The following is a 16,974-nucleotide window of genomic DNA, read 5'->3' on the forward strand; positions in this document are numbered from 1 at the left end:
CAAATCGAGCTTTGTTGCATGTTTTGCAGCGGAAGACATTAGGCTGATTGCTTTTGTTACCTATTCTCATTGTTTTTTTTTTTTTTTTAAGGTTTAAATTTAGCTCAAATATATTTTCCCCGAGATTAAATGTTGACATTTATGGAAAGTTTTCCTTCTCTAAGAGAAGCTGTTTATTGCACTTTACCACAAACAGTCTTTTGGAAAGTCAGAAGCTGATGAAATGTCCCTGGAATCAAACAGTTACAGAGGCACACACACACACACACACACACACACAAACACTTTAACTAATAGCTTTAGGAAGAACAATTAAAGTTTTTCAAATGCTGACTTTCAAAAACTGAACATATTTGTCACCATCTAACCAAAAACTGTCACGGCAATGTTAAAGTAGAAGGCGATGAAGGAAGTTATATTGTGATTTTACCTTTAATACATGATGACGGTAACAGTAAGAGGCTTTAGATATGGCTTTTGTTGTGTCAACTGTAAAAACTATAATACCAAGGACAACTAATTCATGACTTTCATTTTTTTCTACCTAACGGTTGGTGCATCAGGTACATAAGGTGTCAAAGGAGGAAAAAACTAATCTGAGACAGATGCTGCCAAAATTCCAAATAAACATATCAATCAGGAACAGAGTTAACAAAAATTGGGAAAACTGAAGAGTGTTCTCAAATTAAATTTATATTATAGTCTTTTAATTGTCAAAGCTGAATAACCACACAGCTATTGCATCAGTCCAGAATTCTGTTATTAAAATACCTACAATTAATTGGACAGGACTGTCCTCTGAGGAGCTGTCTGTCTGCCAACAAGCTCTGATATGTGCACGAGTCAATAGCAGGGGGTAAATTAGCCCCAATGTGAGTAGAGCTAAACGCTGTCAGGGTGTGACGTGGATGTCAGTTCTGTCTCCTTCAGCATCACAGTGCTGGAAACTCTTGTCTTGTCCTAAACACTGGGGTTTTCAGACACACTCTGTCATTGACAATGATGAATTAAATGTAGAACAGCTTTATTTCTTTGACTTTATTTAATTGCTGTGACTGACAAACAGCAGTACAATTGATGTGAGGTGTGTGCACAATTTAAACAGGTGGCGCAGCAGCTGTATCTTCGTTCGTTATTTGAATTATCTGTAACTTCGGTGAACCTGAGCGGCACAAAGCCATCTCACTCATACCCAAACCCCAACATCACTGGAACTTTAAAGAAAAATAATATATTTAATAATATTTGTTTACATTTTGGGGGGGGGGCATGAATCTAAACCAATCTTTACTATACGAGGAGTCAGCCCAGCATTAAATCTGGTGTTTTCTGGCTGAGATTACAAAACGTGATTTCTAAGTAATGAAGGCTTGAACATTTTCATGGCGCCATTTTGGGGGGGGTGACCATCAATCTGGGAACCTTCCACGTCCTCATTTCAATGTAAAGAGTACAGTGAAGCCTTCTTCGTGCTCCCAGAGGGAAACACACCATGTGATCATGACTGAGGAGGGAGACTTTGATGGCCTCAGAGGGAAAGTTCTAGCAGTTTGTGATTATCTTGTCTGTGGTGCTATAATTATCCCCCCACTTTTCTCTTTGAGCTATACTGACACACACAAACTCACACACATACATACTTTAGGTAATTTTATGTGCACAAACAGTCTTTTCTGCAGCTGTAGCAGCACAAACATCAATATACATATACAAATATTAAGCACGTCTATTGTCTGCAGCTACAACATTAGTAAAGCTGTTTATTCTTCCTCTGGCCCGGTTTTCACAGCACCATTCAAATGATAATGCCGTGTTTATCTCGATTAGTTTCTGGTTCCAGCGGGCTAACTTTCTCCTGTGACGTCTCTGAGTTTAGGTTACAGGGTTATTGTGACCGTGGGACAGGGAGAGTAAGACTTACCCAGGTGTCACATATCCTAGAAACTTCACCTGAAATGACCACAGCGCAATTAAGTCATTATTCTGTGTTTACATGATTGTGTGATAAGTGTGTTTACGTGCACAGCTGTAGGTTGGAGGGCTCGTGTTCAAATCCTTCAGTGCGATGTTGATCGCAGTTTTACTATGGTGCAGTATGTGGTTATGCAGCTGAGAGACGGGTAGGTTTTTCGAACATCTACTAAAGGCAGGTGGTGCATTCAAGGACACACTTAAATTACAGAGTACACCTCTTCAAAGTCATTATACTACTCAAACTTTTCCAATGTAGTTTTTTTTCAGGGCAAGACTGAAGCTGTTGATAGAAAATTAATGTTCACATGGCATTTTGTGAATTACCTCAAGACTAACAGTAAATGATCCAGTGGCCAAAGAGTAATACCTCTGTAAGTGTGAAGTGCGAATTAGACCATTAGCAAGCAGTAAAACTCTGCGTTAAAACCTCTACTGGTGATGATTTGTTAGCTTGGTCCTTAGGGCTCCGCATTTCAGAGCAGCTTACAAATAAGTGCCTGAAGTAAAATATTATCCTTATTCCATCCTATGTTCAATGGGCTAAACTACTTCTCTTCTATTTGATTCCACTTAAAAAGAAAGGGATTCGCAATCAGCCGCATTATTAGGTGTATCTGTGTTTATATGATAAAATGATTTTAGAGTGGTGATGTGGATTAAAGTTAGGGAAGCTATGGTTAGGAAAGTCTCTGGGAAATGTCCAAACCCCACAGGTTGATAAAGCCAAACAAACAATATGGCTTTCACACAGTGTTTATTCTCTGCCTCCCTGCTGAGCCCTTATGTAATAAGCATCATAAAGCAAAGCACAAAGACCATGAATCAGTACATTTACTTCTTTAAAGTTTTCTTTGTTGCTGTTTTGGGGATGTAAAGTGGTTAGAACTCACAAGACTGTAGCTCTGAGCAGGTTTTACAGACACAATTTCCCAATGGGATCAATAAAGTTAACGCTAATCTTTAATTTTGTATGTGGGCTTTGAGTGCAAGCATAGTCTGAATGTATATGCACTAATCTCATTTTTAAAACCTTCTTTCGCCAGAGAGACAGATTATGTCATCTGCAGGAATTATGGTGGAGACTACAACACCAAGTAAAAACCTCATTATGTCTTCTAGTGGAGTTTGTCAACTGGAAGCCAAGGAGAAAGTTTATATATGTGGAAGCCAGCAGGAAGAGTAATAGACTCCCCAAACCGTAGAAATGCAAGTTGAAAATCTGGGAAATTGCCCTTTATTTAATAATTTTTATTAATTATTAAATCGGCTGTATAATAGGTAAAAGCTCATTTTACTTTGTTTATACTTGTTACTACATAAATGTATTTATTTAATTTTTTTTAATGAAAAATGTAACAGTGGCCCCATTATTATCACTTGCAATGTCTGCCTTTGATGAATATATTTATCCTTCGACCCCTCCTTCAGTACATTTGTGTTGCCGTCAGCGGCTTTTTTTTCAGGTACGAATGTGTGCAGCTGCATGAATGTGAAGCAGGCTATTACAGAAACAGAGCGTGTGTTCTCAGTCCTTTCCCTGGATAAATAAAGGTGAAGAAACATTTCCTCTGGTCTTTTCCGTGTCACGTTGGGTGCAGGTGGTCAGCAGCGGGATCACCCCAGTGGCAGGCCCAGACTCCCTCTGCTGGTCCCACGTCTCATAAATGACTTTATGGAAAGTTAATGTGCCGCCGGCTTCAGTGGAAAGGATGAATGCGCCTCATAAACCGTCAGCACTGTCAAGGTTTTATAGAAGGGCCTCGCCTTGTAGCTTTCTGCAGAGAGTCAGGTGAAGCATCATGCAGCAGAAAATCAGGTGTGTGTGTGTGAGTGTTTGGTACACTGGCAGCTTTATTCCTGTCTGCAATGAATGCCAGTCTGTAAGTAGAGTTAGAGACACAGACTGGCTTTAGTGTTCTGTGTGTGTGTGTGTGTGTGTGTGTGTGTCTACATGACTTTTTTGGGCTCAAAACCATCACTGGACATGTTGCTGATGTTCATCATTTCAAAGGGCTGTTTGGGGGTTAAGACTTGGTTTTGTGACTCTAGATAGTTAATGGAAGGTTTGTGGTCGGACATTTAGCCGTGATGGTTATTCACAGTGTAAATAACCATCGGGTTAGGGAGCGTCATTGTAACCCGGTGCGAGATGTGTGTATGTGTCATAAAGATGGGTGCTTTGATAAATGCTGCTGATCTCTGTTCAGATTACTTTAACACTTTAGAGAAGAGAGAGAAGCTGACATCAGACAAAAGTATGGATACATTGTGCTGCAGCACTCTGCTTTCGCTTTATTCACTTTGGACGGGACTAAATTCCCCAGTTCTCCTACAGACCGGTTCTCCACAGTCTTTCACCTTTTTCCAGACACATTTAAATCTTCCAGACGCAGAGGAGTGTAAATACCAGAAGCAGCACCACATTAGACCTTCAGAAAAACAAACAGGGCTGAACAATTAAGGAAATGTCTAATTACCAGCAGTTAAATTGTGACGGGAAACAGATATCATTATTTTTCGGAGGTGGGGATGTTTCAGGCAGCTTCTCGACGGTTCTGGTGCTCTGCAGAATCCCCGGGCTGCAAATCATGATGCATTAGCATCTTATTCTCTCCCCAACGCCATTTCAAACATATTTCAGACCTTCTAAGGAATAAATTATCGATAAAAAGATGGTTCCATATGTATGCTAATTCAAAGTGCCAGTGCAGCTTTGTGCAGTTAGATTTTCATCAGACTTTTGATCTATAGTTAAGTCTGAAGACGGGATTAACCTTTTAGGGGGCCAAAAAGAAAACATGTGTTGGACTGATGCCCCTTTGCACCTCTGTGCAGTGTGTTCGGCTTTAAGAAGGGAACATTGAAGTACAGTACCTGGTGCGTTTAAGATAACGTTCACTAATTCCACCAAATATCATGGTGTGTCCTCTGAGACTTACTGAATACTTGTCCTTCCGTATATAACACTTGTAAAACATTGGCTGTGTACTCAGTATATAGTACAAAGTAGTAGCGTCCAAATGTTGAGTGTGTAAATTGATCCGCTATATCAAAGTATCCCACAATGCAATGCTCCCCGTTTTAGAGATCAGAAAATTTGCATTGCAAAGCTGTTGTGATGACACAATGTGACAACGATTAGTAAGTATCCGAAATGTATCCGAAATGTACATTATACTCAGTTTAGGTTTTTAGCATGCTAACATCTGCTAATAAGCATTAAATACAACACTTCTGGCCATAAACCAAATGTAAAGATGTGGCAAAATGCTGTACATCTATCTGGGACTACTACTAATTTGGTCACATTTTAGTAAACTCAAATTGTATTTTGTGGTGGGTATAGTCAGTGGGATTTAGTGGGAGCGTACACTGCTTCTCATTCAACACTCACCGAGAGCAAAGAAGTTGGGGTTCAGTGTCTTCGTCAAGGACACTGTGACATTTGACCGGAGGAGCCAGGGATCGAACCGACAACCGCTCTACCTCCCGCTCTCGCAATGCACAGCGAAGGCAGATGAAGAATTAGCATCTGCAAACCACCTTTCTAATTATGAAGACAGGTGAGAGACCTTTAACGCATGTTTTATGGAGCTCCTGAGGAAGCAGCGTGCCTGGGTGGCCGTCTGCCTTTTGAGTAACCAGCCTTGAACTCTCTTTTTTAATATACGTAGACACACAACTCCCCCTTTCATGCTTCCAAGCAGCTTTTTTCTATCAACCATAATAAATATGGTCAGAAGAGCTCTGGAAGACTCCACTCCACGCTGATTCACAGGATCACATATTAAACTCACAAGAACCTTCGGAGGAAATATTGTGTGAAAATTAAGAACGAAGAATAATGTACTGTACAGAATTTGTAAATGAATCACATGTAAATGAATATGTCATATTGTTGTACAGTAAAGCTACAGTCATTCTTTATATAGTGCAGCTGCACAGGAAAACTGCTGAGCTGAAGGTTTGAGGCCCTTCTGGGACTTTGACCATTCGGAAGAGATCAAACTAAATTGACCACATAATGTGAAGCTGCTCACTTTTAAACACATTTATAGCTATAGTTTATGACTTTGGCTGCCTCCTATCTGATGCTGACCCACTAGTTCATGTCCACAGGGATTTAGGTGGAAGTATGCATGCAAATAGGCAAGTAATGGTTTCTGATCTCCCATGGGAACTACTCGACATGGTCAGAGGTCAGTGGCCTCCATCACAGTTTCTCCTCAGACTCTGTCGACACTTCACCTCTGCCATGTCTTCATTGTCGCTCTCATTGCTTCCTCTCATCCTCCCTCTTTCATCAAAACTGCACAAGAAACCAGTGTGTGTGCTGCTGAAAGAGGAGATTAAATGGCAGAAAGTAATTCAGTGTAAAGAAGAGCGATAAGGAGTGAGGAAAGTGAGGCAGAGCAGGAGATGACAAGATTCTGTCCCTTGTCTCGTTTAGTCTTGTTACAGCAATTGTCTTCCTCTGAGATGAGACGGCACATGCTCCCTGCAACATTCGTGTGAATCATAGCTCGATGTCTTTCAGTGGGAAAAAAAAAGTCAGTGTTACTGTTCACACAGCGCTGTCATACCTTGTGTGTGGGGAGCACACAGAGAGAGAAGGTGGAAGGATACAAAATGAGGCCTCGAGAAGAGATGTTCATGAAGCATTATGCCTTGTCGAGAGTAAAATGCTTTGAAAGGTCATTCGACAACTTGGAATGTCGGATTTGAAGCTGAAAGTTTTTAGGCGAAAGTGCACAAAAAAGGAGAAAAAGCCAATGTTATCTTGTTGTGTCGGGACATTTGGAGAGTGATCTTAAAGAGAAATTCATACAAACCACTTCAGTCAAACTGCCTTCAAATAGAATGCTTTGCTGTGGGCCTGGAGTTATTTCAACATGAAATGTCAGCAACACGCGTTCCCACTCACTCAGGAACCTGTTTAGCACTGAATGGGGCAGCAAAGATGCAGACCACAGTACAATGGGCTTAGACTCCACGAGGGGAATCAGGGCAGTAACCTGAAGAGGAATTCAGACCTGAAGGAAAAATAATCAGGAGACATGAAAAAAAACCGTCTTGTCCTCCGGCTGCTCTCTGCCTCAGACTTTTTTCATTCCTCCCTGTGGGCTCACTTCATCACAAGCATCACTGTAAATATGAAATATGCCTTAGATGAATGAAAGCTCACTGAATCTTTGCATATTGAACACTCAGTATCTGCAATATACTTCAATATCATTATTTTCCCCTATACCCCTGGACTAATCTCTATCAGTCGGGGGAGCAACTCACAAAGGGAGAAAGATGGAGTCAGTAAAGAGATTAGTATGATAATATGATTAATAAGACTCAATATCTGTCTGCCTATCTTTCTGTCTTCGGTTCCGGTTTAGTTGTATAAAGGAAATTATACAGTAACACATATGGCTTATACACTGTGACTACATTTTGCAAATAATGTGATGTTGTTCAAATACATACAAATGTCCATCCATCCATTAACTGCCTCCGCTTGACTTTTGGGTTGTAGGGGGACTGGAGCCTATGCCAGCTGTTATCGGACAAAAGGTGGGGTACACTGGGGGTACAGCAGTTTATCTCAGTGCCACAGAGAGTCATACATTTCACATTCACACCTACGGGCAACTTTAGATTCACTAATTAAACTTATTATAACACTTTGGTCAGCGGAGGAAACTCCACACAGAGAGGTCACTGCTGGCCAGAGCATAAACCCTCAAACTTCTAGCTGTGAGGCAGCAGCGCTAATCACTGTTCATGCTTCAATGTCTGTTCGTCATTTCAGTTAATTTCCACATTGTAGAAAGTGATAAACAAAGCAATATTTAGATTTAAATTCTTCAAAATTTTCACTGTTTGCCTATTGCCGATCTCATAATCAGCAATGTCAGTTATCGTGATAAAGCCTTTTAGATGAGAAGTGAAACTTCAAGTCAAGAGCTACAAATAAGTCCAGATGCCAGCGAACAGCACCTTTGGGAAAACTACAACCTGGATGATTTAGCTACCAAGGGACTAGTGCAAGTGCATCTATTAATAATGATTAACAGGGGTCATCCTAATTGCCTAGGAGTTAAGATGCTCACCATAATGGTCCCTGAGTTGGATTTTTTGTTTTTTTCAAAAATTACCTCCTGTAAACATACAGTATCTCTCTTTCTCTACCACCATCCTTTTAGCCGGAGGTTTCAGGAATGGCTGTCCTCCACCAAGCCAGGAGGGATCAGGTGGTGGATGCCTGTCGAGTTTACAGCGCATCCAGCCACAAGCGACGAGTCCTGACACCTGGAGATCTTAAACACCTTGTGGTGGATGAGGACCATGAGCTCATCTACTGCTACGTCCCCAAGGTGGCATGTACCAACTGGAAACGTGTCATGATGGTGCTCACAGGACGGGGTAAATACAGGTAAGTCTACTTCATGACTGCCAAATAAGCTTCGAACATTCAAGGAGCCAGTCGTTTTCCTTTTACATTCAATGCTCTGACATTTTCGTAAGGACAAATCAATAAGGATGTGCATAAGAACATTTATTAAGTGATAACAGAAAAGACAGATTAGACCCCAATATTGGTCAATGAAAGCAAGACAGAAGAAGTCCCCTTGGAGTAAGTCGGGACACGGAAGTTGACAGTTGACTTGCCTGGATCACCCTACATGTGAATAGCAGTACTTGACATTACTGGGTTGTCTTTCAGAATAAGATGGTATTGTGAGGGAGGCGGGTTGTGCAGCCATGGTTCTGAAAGGTAGAATACTTAAAGAGTGGTAACAGTTATTGGCTAATGTGACATCATTAGAAAGTGACAGGGTTCATTGAACTGGAAGTCTCAATAGAGAGTGAGGGGGAAAGGGATTTTCCCTCCTTCCAAACTTTTACATAGAATAAAACTTCCATAGGACACGTGTTGTAGGTAAATCTCCTTTTCGTTTCCTCACTGCCCTTTTGCTTCACTTCCACAGTGACCCAATGGAAATTCCTTCCAATGAAGCCCATGTTCCCTCCAACCTAAAGACTTTGAACCAGTACAACATCGCTGAGATTAACCACCGCCTCAAGAACTACCTCAAGTTCCTCTTTGTTCGTGAGCCTTTTGAGAGGCTGGTCTCAGCATATCGCAACAAGTTTACCCTCAAGTACAACTCGTCCTTCCACAAACGCTTTGGCACCCGCATAGTTCGGCGCTACCGCAAGAACGCCACACAGGACGCCCTGCTCAACGGCGCTGATGTCAAATTCAAGGAATTCGCTGAGTACCTTGTGGATCCAGCCACACAGCGTGATGGCCCACTCAACGAACACTGGCAGACTGTCTACCAGCTTTGCCACCCATGTCACATCCATTATGACCTGGTGGGAAAGTATGAGACACTGGAGGAGGATGCAAACTATGTGCTGCGGCTAGTAGGTGTCGGTGACTCGCTGCGGTTCCCAAGCTACGCCAAGTCTACTCGTACCACAGACATCATGACAGCCCAGTTCTTCAGCAATATCAGCATTAAACAGCAGGTCCAGCTCTATCAGCTTTACAAGTTAGACTTCCTCATGTTCAACTACTCCACACCTAGTTACCTCCGACTGGACTGACGGAGGAAAGAGCTGGGATTCATGGGAATCACTGCCTAATTTATAGTGTGGCAACAAATTGGAGATGGACTGAATTATTTGAAAGCAAACGTGATTTAAAAAAACTGATCTCATACTTTGCAGGCTCAGGGCCTGAATTATACGTACAAGAGATGCTGAAAGAAAGAAAAGTAATGCATGCTGGTATGGCCGTACCTTGGAGGACGTTCAGTCAACTCTGGGTGATACAGAGGACAGTAATTGAATAAGAATGTGGGTTAAATGGACCAAACACATGCAAAGACTAAAGTGTGTGGGTGAAGCAGGTCTTCAAGATGGTTTAAAAAAAGGGAACTTATCTCCAGAGGACAAACTTGAAGAGGATTTCCCCTGATGATGGTTCCTACACGTTTAAAACAAACTGCTGAGAAATTAGGCTGCTTCAGATTCTGCAAAGCAAACAGCTGCCTCGCACGCGCCATGACCCCAATGCATCGTGAAAGCTAAATTTATCTCCCTCGTCTCCCAATCAATAGAGAGACTCCGTCAAATTGTAAAACACAATTGATGTCCTTTGCTGCACTGTCAGCACGGTGCGTTAGCACCCGTCAGCCTTCACCCCATTAAATTCCTACATTTTAGAGAGAAAACGGGCTCATTGCCACAGCAAGGACACCCCTTTAACGTTTGGCTAGTCGCTTCACTCTCAAGACCTCCACGGTTTTAGCTGTGGTGGCAGCCAACGGTTTGAACCAAACAAGTTCTGACACGCGAGGGAGATTAAGACGCACAAGCTGTGAGCACCAAGTCTGCCACCGAACTGAGCAAAAAGGGTAAAAGGCACTGGATCTCGTAATCCTGCTCAGCCAGGGCGTGTCTGTGGACTCGGGGCATCCCCACAAAGCCCCTGCTCCAATGACCAAACACGTCTTTCAACGATTAAGATTAAGCTTTTGTCTCACTATGCTTAGTTTTGTTAATAGCGTCTCTTCAAGCATTGCTGCGAGCAGCAATAACATAAGATTATTTAATTTGCTTTGTTGATTAAAATAATAGAGAAAGATGTAATATTTAGTTTTTCCTGGAACGTTTTAAGACATATTTAAAGTTGAACTGTTGTTAAGAATTTTGTTTTGTCACATCGTTTTTCTTTCTTCACAGCTCGCCTCGAATACATCCTCAATGCAGAACAGCATTTCCACTTCTGAAAGTGTTTCTACCTTAATATTTCAGCCAACGGCTTTGTCCTTCTGTGTCTGACAGGATCACAGATTTCTGGGTAATTCCTGTTTTTGGTGCCAAAATGACTATAAGAGCCCCAGAGATCCACACTCAGTGTTCAGTGCACATCGCTGTCACTAAACAAATGGGAAGATGGATGGTACACATCAACAATTAACGGCACACGAGACAGAATCAGAGGAAATAACTTATTTCAAGCGATGTCAAGGTTAATCATCATGCGGTGAATTGTAGTAAACAGGCCGGAGAGAGGGAGCGAGAGAGAGAGAGAGAGAGAGAGAGAGAGAGAGAGAGAGAACACCTGTCCTTCATCTGTAAATTCTATACCACTCCATCTTCAACCGCAAAGAATAAATATCAGAGTCAGAGTCATCCCGTGATTCAAGTTTAAGCTGCTGTATTTAAAGGGGCAATGCACAGATTTTACACCTCATGCTTGGCTGTTTTCAATCAATGAAAAGACTTTTGTAATGTCTTTTTTTTTTTTTGGGCTCAGCAGGGAGCTTTCCAGTAGTGTTTTGGTGAATGGTTTAGCTACAAACTTCCTCTTGTGTCCACGTTGCTGTGTGTGCGTCATAATGAGGGAAATGCCGTGTGGTTGAGTCCTACACACACACATGTGGCTCTAATAAATAAGAAGAGCTTCTGACCTAGACTGTAGCCCTCATGCTGATGCTCCTGCAGAAACAATAGCTGTATTCTAAGCATGGCCTCCTCTTGGGTCGGCTGCACAAAAACACAAAAACACACACACAGAGACACGCGCACACACACACACACACACTCACCTTGCACAATTGAACTCCTGCTGCTGTGGATCTCACACTACATCTTACTCAGCAATTGAAGGTAACAGCACAGGCAGGCAACAAACTGACTGAGCCTCAACTTAAACTGCTCATTTAGGCCCAGAATGGAAGATGAACGTCACACAGAGGACCTCTTAGTCTGCAAACAAGCCATCACAGCCCCCCCCCCCCCCCCCCCCCTCCCTTTTCTTTTCTCCTTTTTCACTTTGCTCCAAAAGTGGCTTCCTGTAGAAAAAACAAAACAAGCAATTCAGTGTCGATGATCCTGACCATCCCTGCAGGAAAAGGGCAGCTTGCTTAAACAAGCAGAGCTGGTATTAAATCCCCACAGGGAGTTCAGCGAGCACTGAGAGACTTTCTGGCTCAGATATAAACAAACGACTGTATGCTGAGTCCTTTTGTCCATGAATAAATCCAGGTCTGTTCACTGCCCAGACTCTTCATGCAGACTCTCTGTCCTTAAGTTTGATTTTTAGGCAAAGATAAACAACCCAGAGTAGATTCGTCCACTTTCATTGGCCTTTTTCTAAAATGTAGCTTCTGAGAAACAAAGTCCTCTTATCTCATTGACATGTTCCTGTTTATTACTTACAACTTTTGTCTGAAAGAAAGTAGCTCTCAGGATATTACAAGATTCACTAATGCTGTTTTTTGATTCATAAATAGTGTCAAATATTATTTTGAGTTTTTTCTTTTGAGATATACATCTCAGGAGACAAAGCAAAGACAAGTGTGAGCACCAGTTTTCCTCTGGTAAATCTTTACGTACAGTAAAGAAGATAGATCTATTCTACATGCAACATGTTAAATAGGAAACTACCTTCTAAACCTTTTAGGGGTTTTATTTTAGACACCATATATGAAAAAGAAAACTCAGATATTATCACATCTCATATCACTGGCGGAGATGGACAAAGTCGGGCACTTTCACTGCTCCATTTCTAACATCCCTACAGTCTCAGAGCAGGGTGTGTTGCACAGTGTTTACGTGGTGCAATTTATTCTGCTCCTTGATTCTCAGCTGACAAGTTTGGATGTTGCTCATTAATTACATATTAGATTTGGATGTTATCAAACGGTTCAGTAGCCGTCTGGTCTTATCAGTCCATGCATATCGCTAGTTGGTCCCTGTTCTGCCTGCCACTAGGTAGGAGGTTATCATGCGATATCCCTTTAGTTGTCATGGTGACCATATCAAATGCAGAGCTTCAATCATACACATAATATTCTACATAGTCACAGCACTGGCTGCTTTCAGCCTGTTGCTACAATACGTTACTATTGTTGCCATAAGAGAGAGGGTGAGACTGACCTGTAAACCAGTGCAAGTAAGGGAGCTCTGGATAAAAAGCACTATGTCAACACATTTCAATGCGTTGTTGTCATATTCAAGGCTCAAGATCATTTACGTGTGGCACAAAAAATGTTTTGTCTACAGTTACTGGGAATCTTAATAGTTAGGCTGTTCAAAATATCATAATTGCTTCTAGTTGTGTGTCGATGTTAGGCTGATTTGAATTGAATTACTTTATTAATGGTCATAAGTATTAATACAAACTAAGAATATTCTCATAATGTCATCGTCTGGAATAAAAAACTGACGTCCAACTAATCAGCATAATTCATTTACTTGGTAAATGTTCTGCACTTATATAGCACTTTTCTACCTATTGGCAAAGCACTTTACACTGCTTCTTATTCACCCATTCACACTTTGACATGTGACCAGAGGAGCCAGGGTTTGAACCAGCAACTGTGAGATTGGTGGACAACCGCTCTACCTTCCTGTACCATCCTTGAATACTTGAATTTGTATTTGGGCGACTGTGGCACAGGAAGGTAGAGCAGACGTATATATAAGTGCAGACCATTTACACAGGTCAGTTTTGCTTAGTACAATATAGTGATGGCGTTGACAAGTATCATCCATGTTTGTTATGTTAATGGCTACAACTCTGTTACATTTATGCTCAAAGGGTTTAAAAAGTCAGCTGACTAAGACAACAACTGTGACCGGTGGGTTCAGACGAAACGGCTTTCTCTTTTTTCTCAGTCCTGTCTCCCATAACAGTCTCCTCACTCTGTGGGCTTTAAATCTCTCATGTCATTTATGATAGATTTTGTCCAAAATGCCGCATGTATCTGTGATAATAAAACAAAGGCCTGCTGGTAGGTAGTAGGTGGCCTGCAGAACCATAACTTTGGGTATGATAACTGATCATTTAATGGAATGATAAAAATTAAATTAACTAATTTATTCCGGTTGCCACACACACACACACACAAGCACATTTCCCACAAGTGTTTCTATAGTTGTACCCTCATTGACATAATGCATTCTCTCAACTTAACCCTCACACAGCCCTCTTTAAGTGTGACAACGGGACAAAAGGTCCTCGCAATGATTGCTTTAAATGTTGTTGTACACAACCATAGAAAGACTCTTGTTTCTTGTGCCTTTTATATTCAACATCCTTAGTCATAGTGACTGTTCTCTCTTTTTCTGAGTGTAACTCCACTGTTGGCCTGCAGCTTGTCAGTGGGCTATTTCACCCACTGTGCTGTTGGAATGTATCAGTATAATTATAAAACATGGGAGCAGCGCATGTTCTGTTTTTGGTTTTACCATGTTGCATTAGAGCACAAAAAGTGCAAAGCTTCTTTCCAACAATACAGGATTTGACTAATACGTACTTTCTTGTTCCTCTATATAGAAATACACACATTGCAACAGAAGGCAAGTTTGGTTTTAATTAAATGTGCAACACATACACCTGTAAGGTTGTGTCTTGTTGAAGAGGATCTCATTCTTACTTCTCACACGTCTCTACTACCCTATTTACACACACACACACACACACACACACACTGCTACATGTACATTCTGTGATATCCCACAGAGAAACACCTGCAGACCCATGTGACCACCCTATGACACAGAGAGATGGAGCAGTGAAGAGCTCTGTTTCTCCTCCTAAAGCTCTTACATTGTGTTTACACTCAAAAAACAATGTCCTCAAACAAAGATCGACTTATGTTTCAGTGAAAAATAAATGATCCATTTTGTAGAAATGTGTCTTCCTGGTACTCGCATAAAGCCGCTTGCTTTAATTGGATGAGAGCAGTCAGACAGCTTTTACACACGCTTTAATCTAAGAACACTTCATTTGGAGGATAAACAAAAAAAGTCAATGCAGCTGACTCACTAATAATCCCATCTCGTACTGAAAAGCTGTGGGAACGTCCACATCTCTGATACATTCAGTGACTCATCGTGTTGTGCCCACTGACATCTATATCTGTCAGCATGGGAAACAGCTGACTAATCAGGACATTGTATACAGGATAAAGAATGTCACCTTTTACAGAGCAACGTAACCACATTCATGGAAAAGAGCAACACAACAATGACGCAGCTGCACAGGTTGTTGTGCACACACACACACACACACACACACACCCTTTGAAATACGGCTAATACGGCTGAACTGTTGACTGTCTGTTTCTCTAACCGCTCATCTTTCTTGTCCCCTTATGTTTTGCTGAGTCTCGCCCTGATCTGAACTTTTAATATCAAAGACATTTTGATCAGAAATTATGAAAATGGGTTAGATTCCTCGTCCTTCAAACATGCTGCTTTATGAGATTTTATTACCAACCAGGTTTATGTCATTTTTGATAAATGTTTTGTTGTCTACAGAGCGACAGTGATGAATATGTTGGGTCCTTTAAAGGTGCTGTGTGTAGGATGTCGAGGCATCTACGTGCAGAAACTGAATGTTTTTGGGATTTGAGCCCGGACGTCCCCTGACATGAATGTAATGGTTTATAAAGTTTACATCAGTAAAATATCACTTGTTGTGTTTCCTTTAACTTATCATCTATTCTACATAATGAGCGGGTCTCTTTTTCATGGAGGCTTCTGTGTTGCACCACCAAATTCAGTAACTTCTATATCAACCTCATCCGTTGAGCTATTGATTCTACATATTATTCCTTGTCCCCCTGATGGACAGTGTAGACTGTCTCATGCTAAGAAGGGGCAGGGGTTATTCAGATAGTTGAAATCGTGAAACCCACTGCTAGATGCCACTGAGTCTTCCACACTACACCTTCAACTGTCCCGCACACAAATTAAAACCATTTCACTTCATAACAGGCCTAAGTTAGGCACCATGGTATATGTCTTTGTGTTGACATACGTCCTCCATCAGTGTGTCCAGCAGCTTCACCAAGCCGCCACACGTAGTGTGGATGCTGTGACATGTGCAGTTATGTGTATGTGAATGAGTCCTCAGCTGTGTAACTGAATTTCTTCATCATCAGCACTTTTTTGGGCCATGCTGTTCTTTGGAGTGGCTCATATGCTGTACGGTGTGTGTGTGTGTGTGTGTGTGTGTGTGTGTGTGTGTTGTACCCATTCTGCCTCAGAGGGAATGACTCAGGGGACAGCTAGAGGCCCATTTAAACAGGCTCCATTTGATTATTTATTTATTTGCAGTCAACTATGCACACTGCTGCCACAATATCACCACGGCAACATACGTAACCCTGCCACCTTTCACCTTCTCCTGGGACCTCCTCTTTCTTTCCTGTCATATGTTCTGTTTCAGGCATACTCACTCAAATCCTGAACGATGGAGTGTGTGCCCTGTGCACTGCGCGTGAGAGTAGACTCTGTCCTGCAGCAGCACAACCTGCCCTTCATCCTGTTTGGTGTTTTCACAATAAAATAATGACAGTGAAAATCATTCACAGTGTCTCTCAGGTCTTATTTCATGTGTGGTCATGGATGAACAGGCTTACTGAGCACAGGTCCAGGGGCCCATAAGGTCAGGGACCCTATGGACGAGGGCTAAATTCCTGCTCTTATTTCTTGTAGATAAGCACAGCAGCACAAAAACACTGATTATTATAACACAATAGTGGGAAATATTAGGCATGAAGTGATTGTGCAGGAAAAAAATTCTCAATACTGAGAAATATTTTGTGTTCTAGGCCACAGGGGGTAGATTTTACCATGTATCCTGCAGTATTTCCATCTGATTCCTTCCTGTGATGCACCTGCTATTCCCATTATGCGGCTTATTAAAGCTGCAGCAGCTGTGTCTGTCCCAGCCTACGTCTCCAAGTCTGCACAACCACACTGCAAAGACCCCCTTCCTGTCATTACGCCAACACCGAGCCCTGCTGCGTTCAGTGACTCCTTTGAAGAGACGCGCTTTAAAGAAACAACCACATGAAGATGTAAAGCTTAAAAACAACAGCAGAGTTCAATTGCTCCCATCTGTGGACGCCACACATTAGACTGCTGTCAGTCAAACATACAACACACTGCAACCGTTTCTCATTTTAAAGATGT

The 16,974-nt window shown here is 41.7% G+C and overlaps 1 protein-coding gene across 2 annotated transcripts in view; it reads left to right on the forward strand.

Annotated features, from left to right (window-relative positions):
* chst11 (carbohydrate (chondroitin 4) sulfotransferase 11) overlaps positions 1-14,176 on the forward strand; it is a 73,423-nt gene extending 59,247 nt beyond the window's left edge. For both annotated transcript variants that reach the window (XM_067490799.1, XM_067490798.1), the window contains exons 3-4: positions 8,172-8,401; positions 8,958-14,176. In XM_067490799.1, the coding sequence (XP_067346900.1) occupies positions 8,172-8,401; positions 8,958-9,582 (855 nt within the window). In that variant the 3' untranslated portion in view covers positions 9,583-14,176. The remainder of the gene's footprint in view (positions 1-8,171; positions 8,402-8,957) is intronic.
* The last annotated feature ends 2,798 nt before the right edge of the window (positions 14,177-16,974 follow it).

This window comes from Channa argus, chromosome 21 (assembly GCF_033026475.1).
Source record: "Channa argus isolate prfri chromosome 21, Channa argus male v1.0, whole genome shotgun sequence".
Taxonomy (NCBI): domain Eukaryota; kingdom Metazoa; phylum Chordata; class Actinopteri; order Anabantiformes; family Channidae; genus Channa; species Channa argus.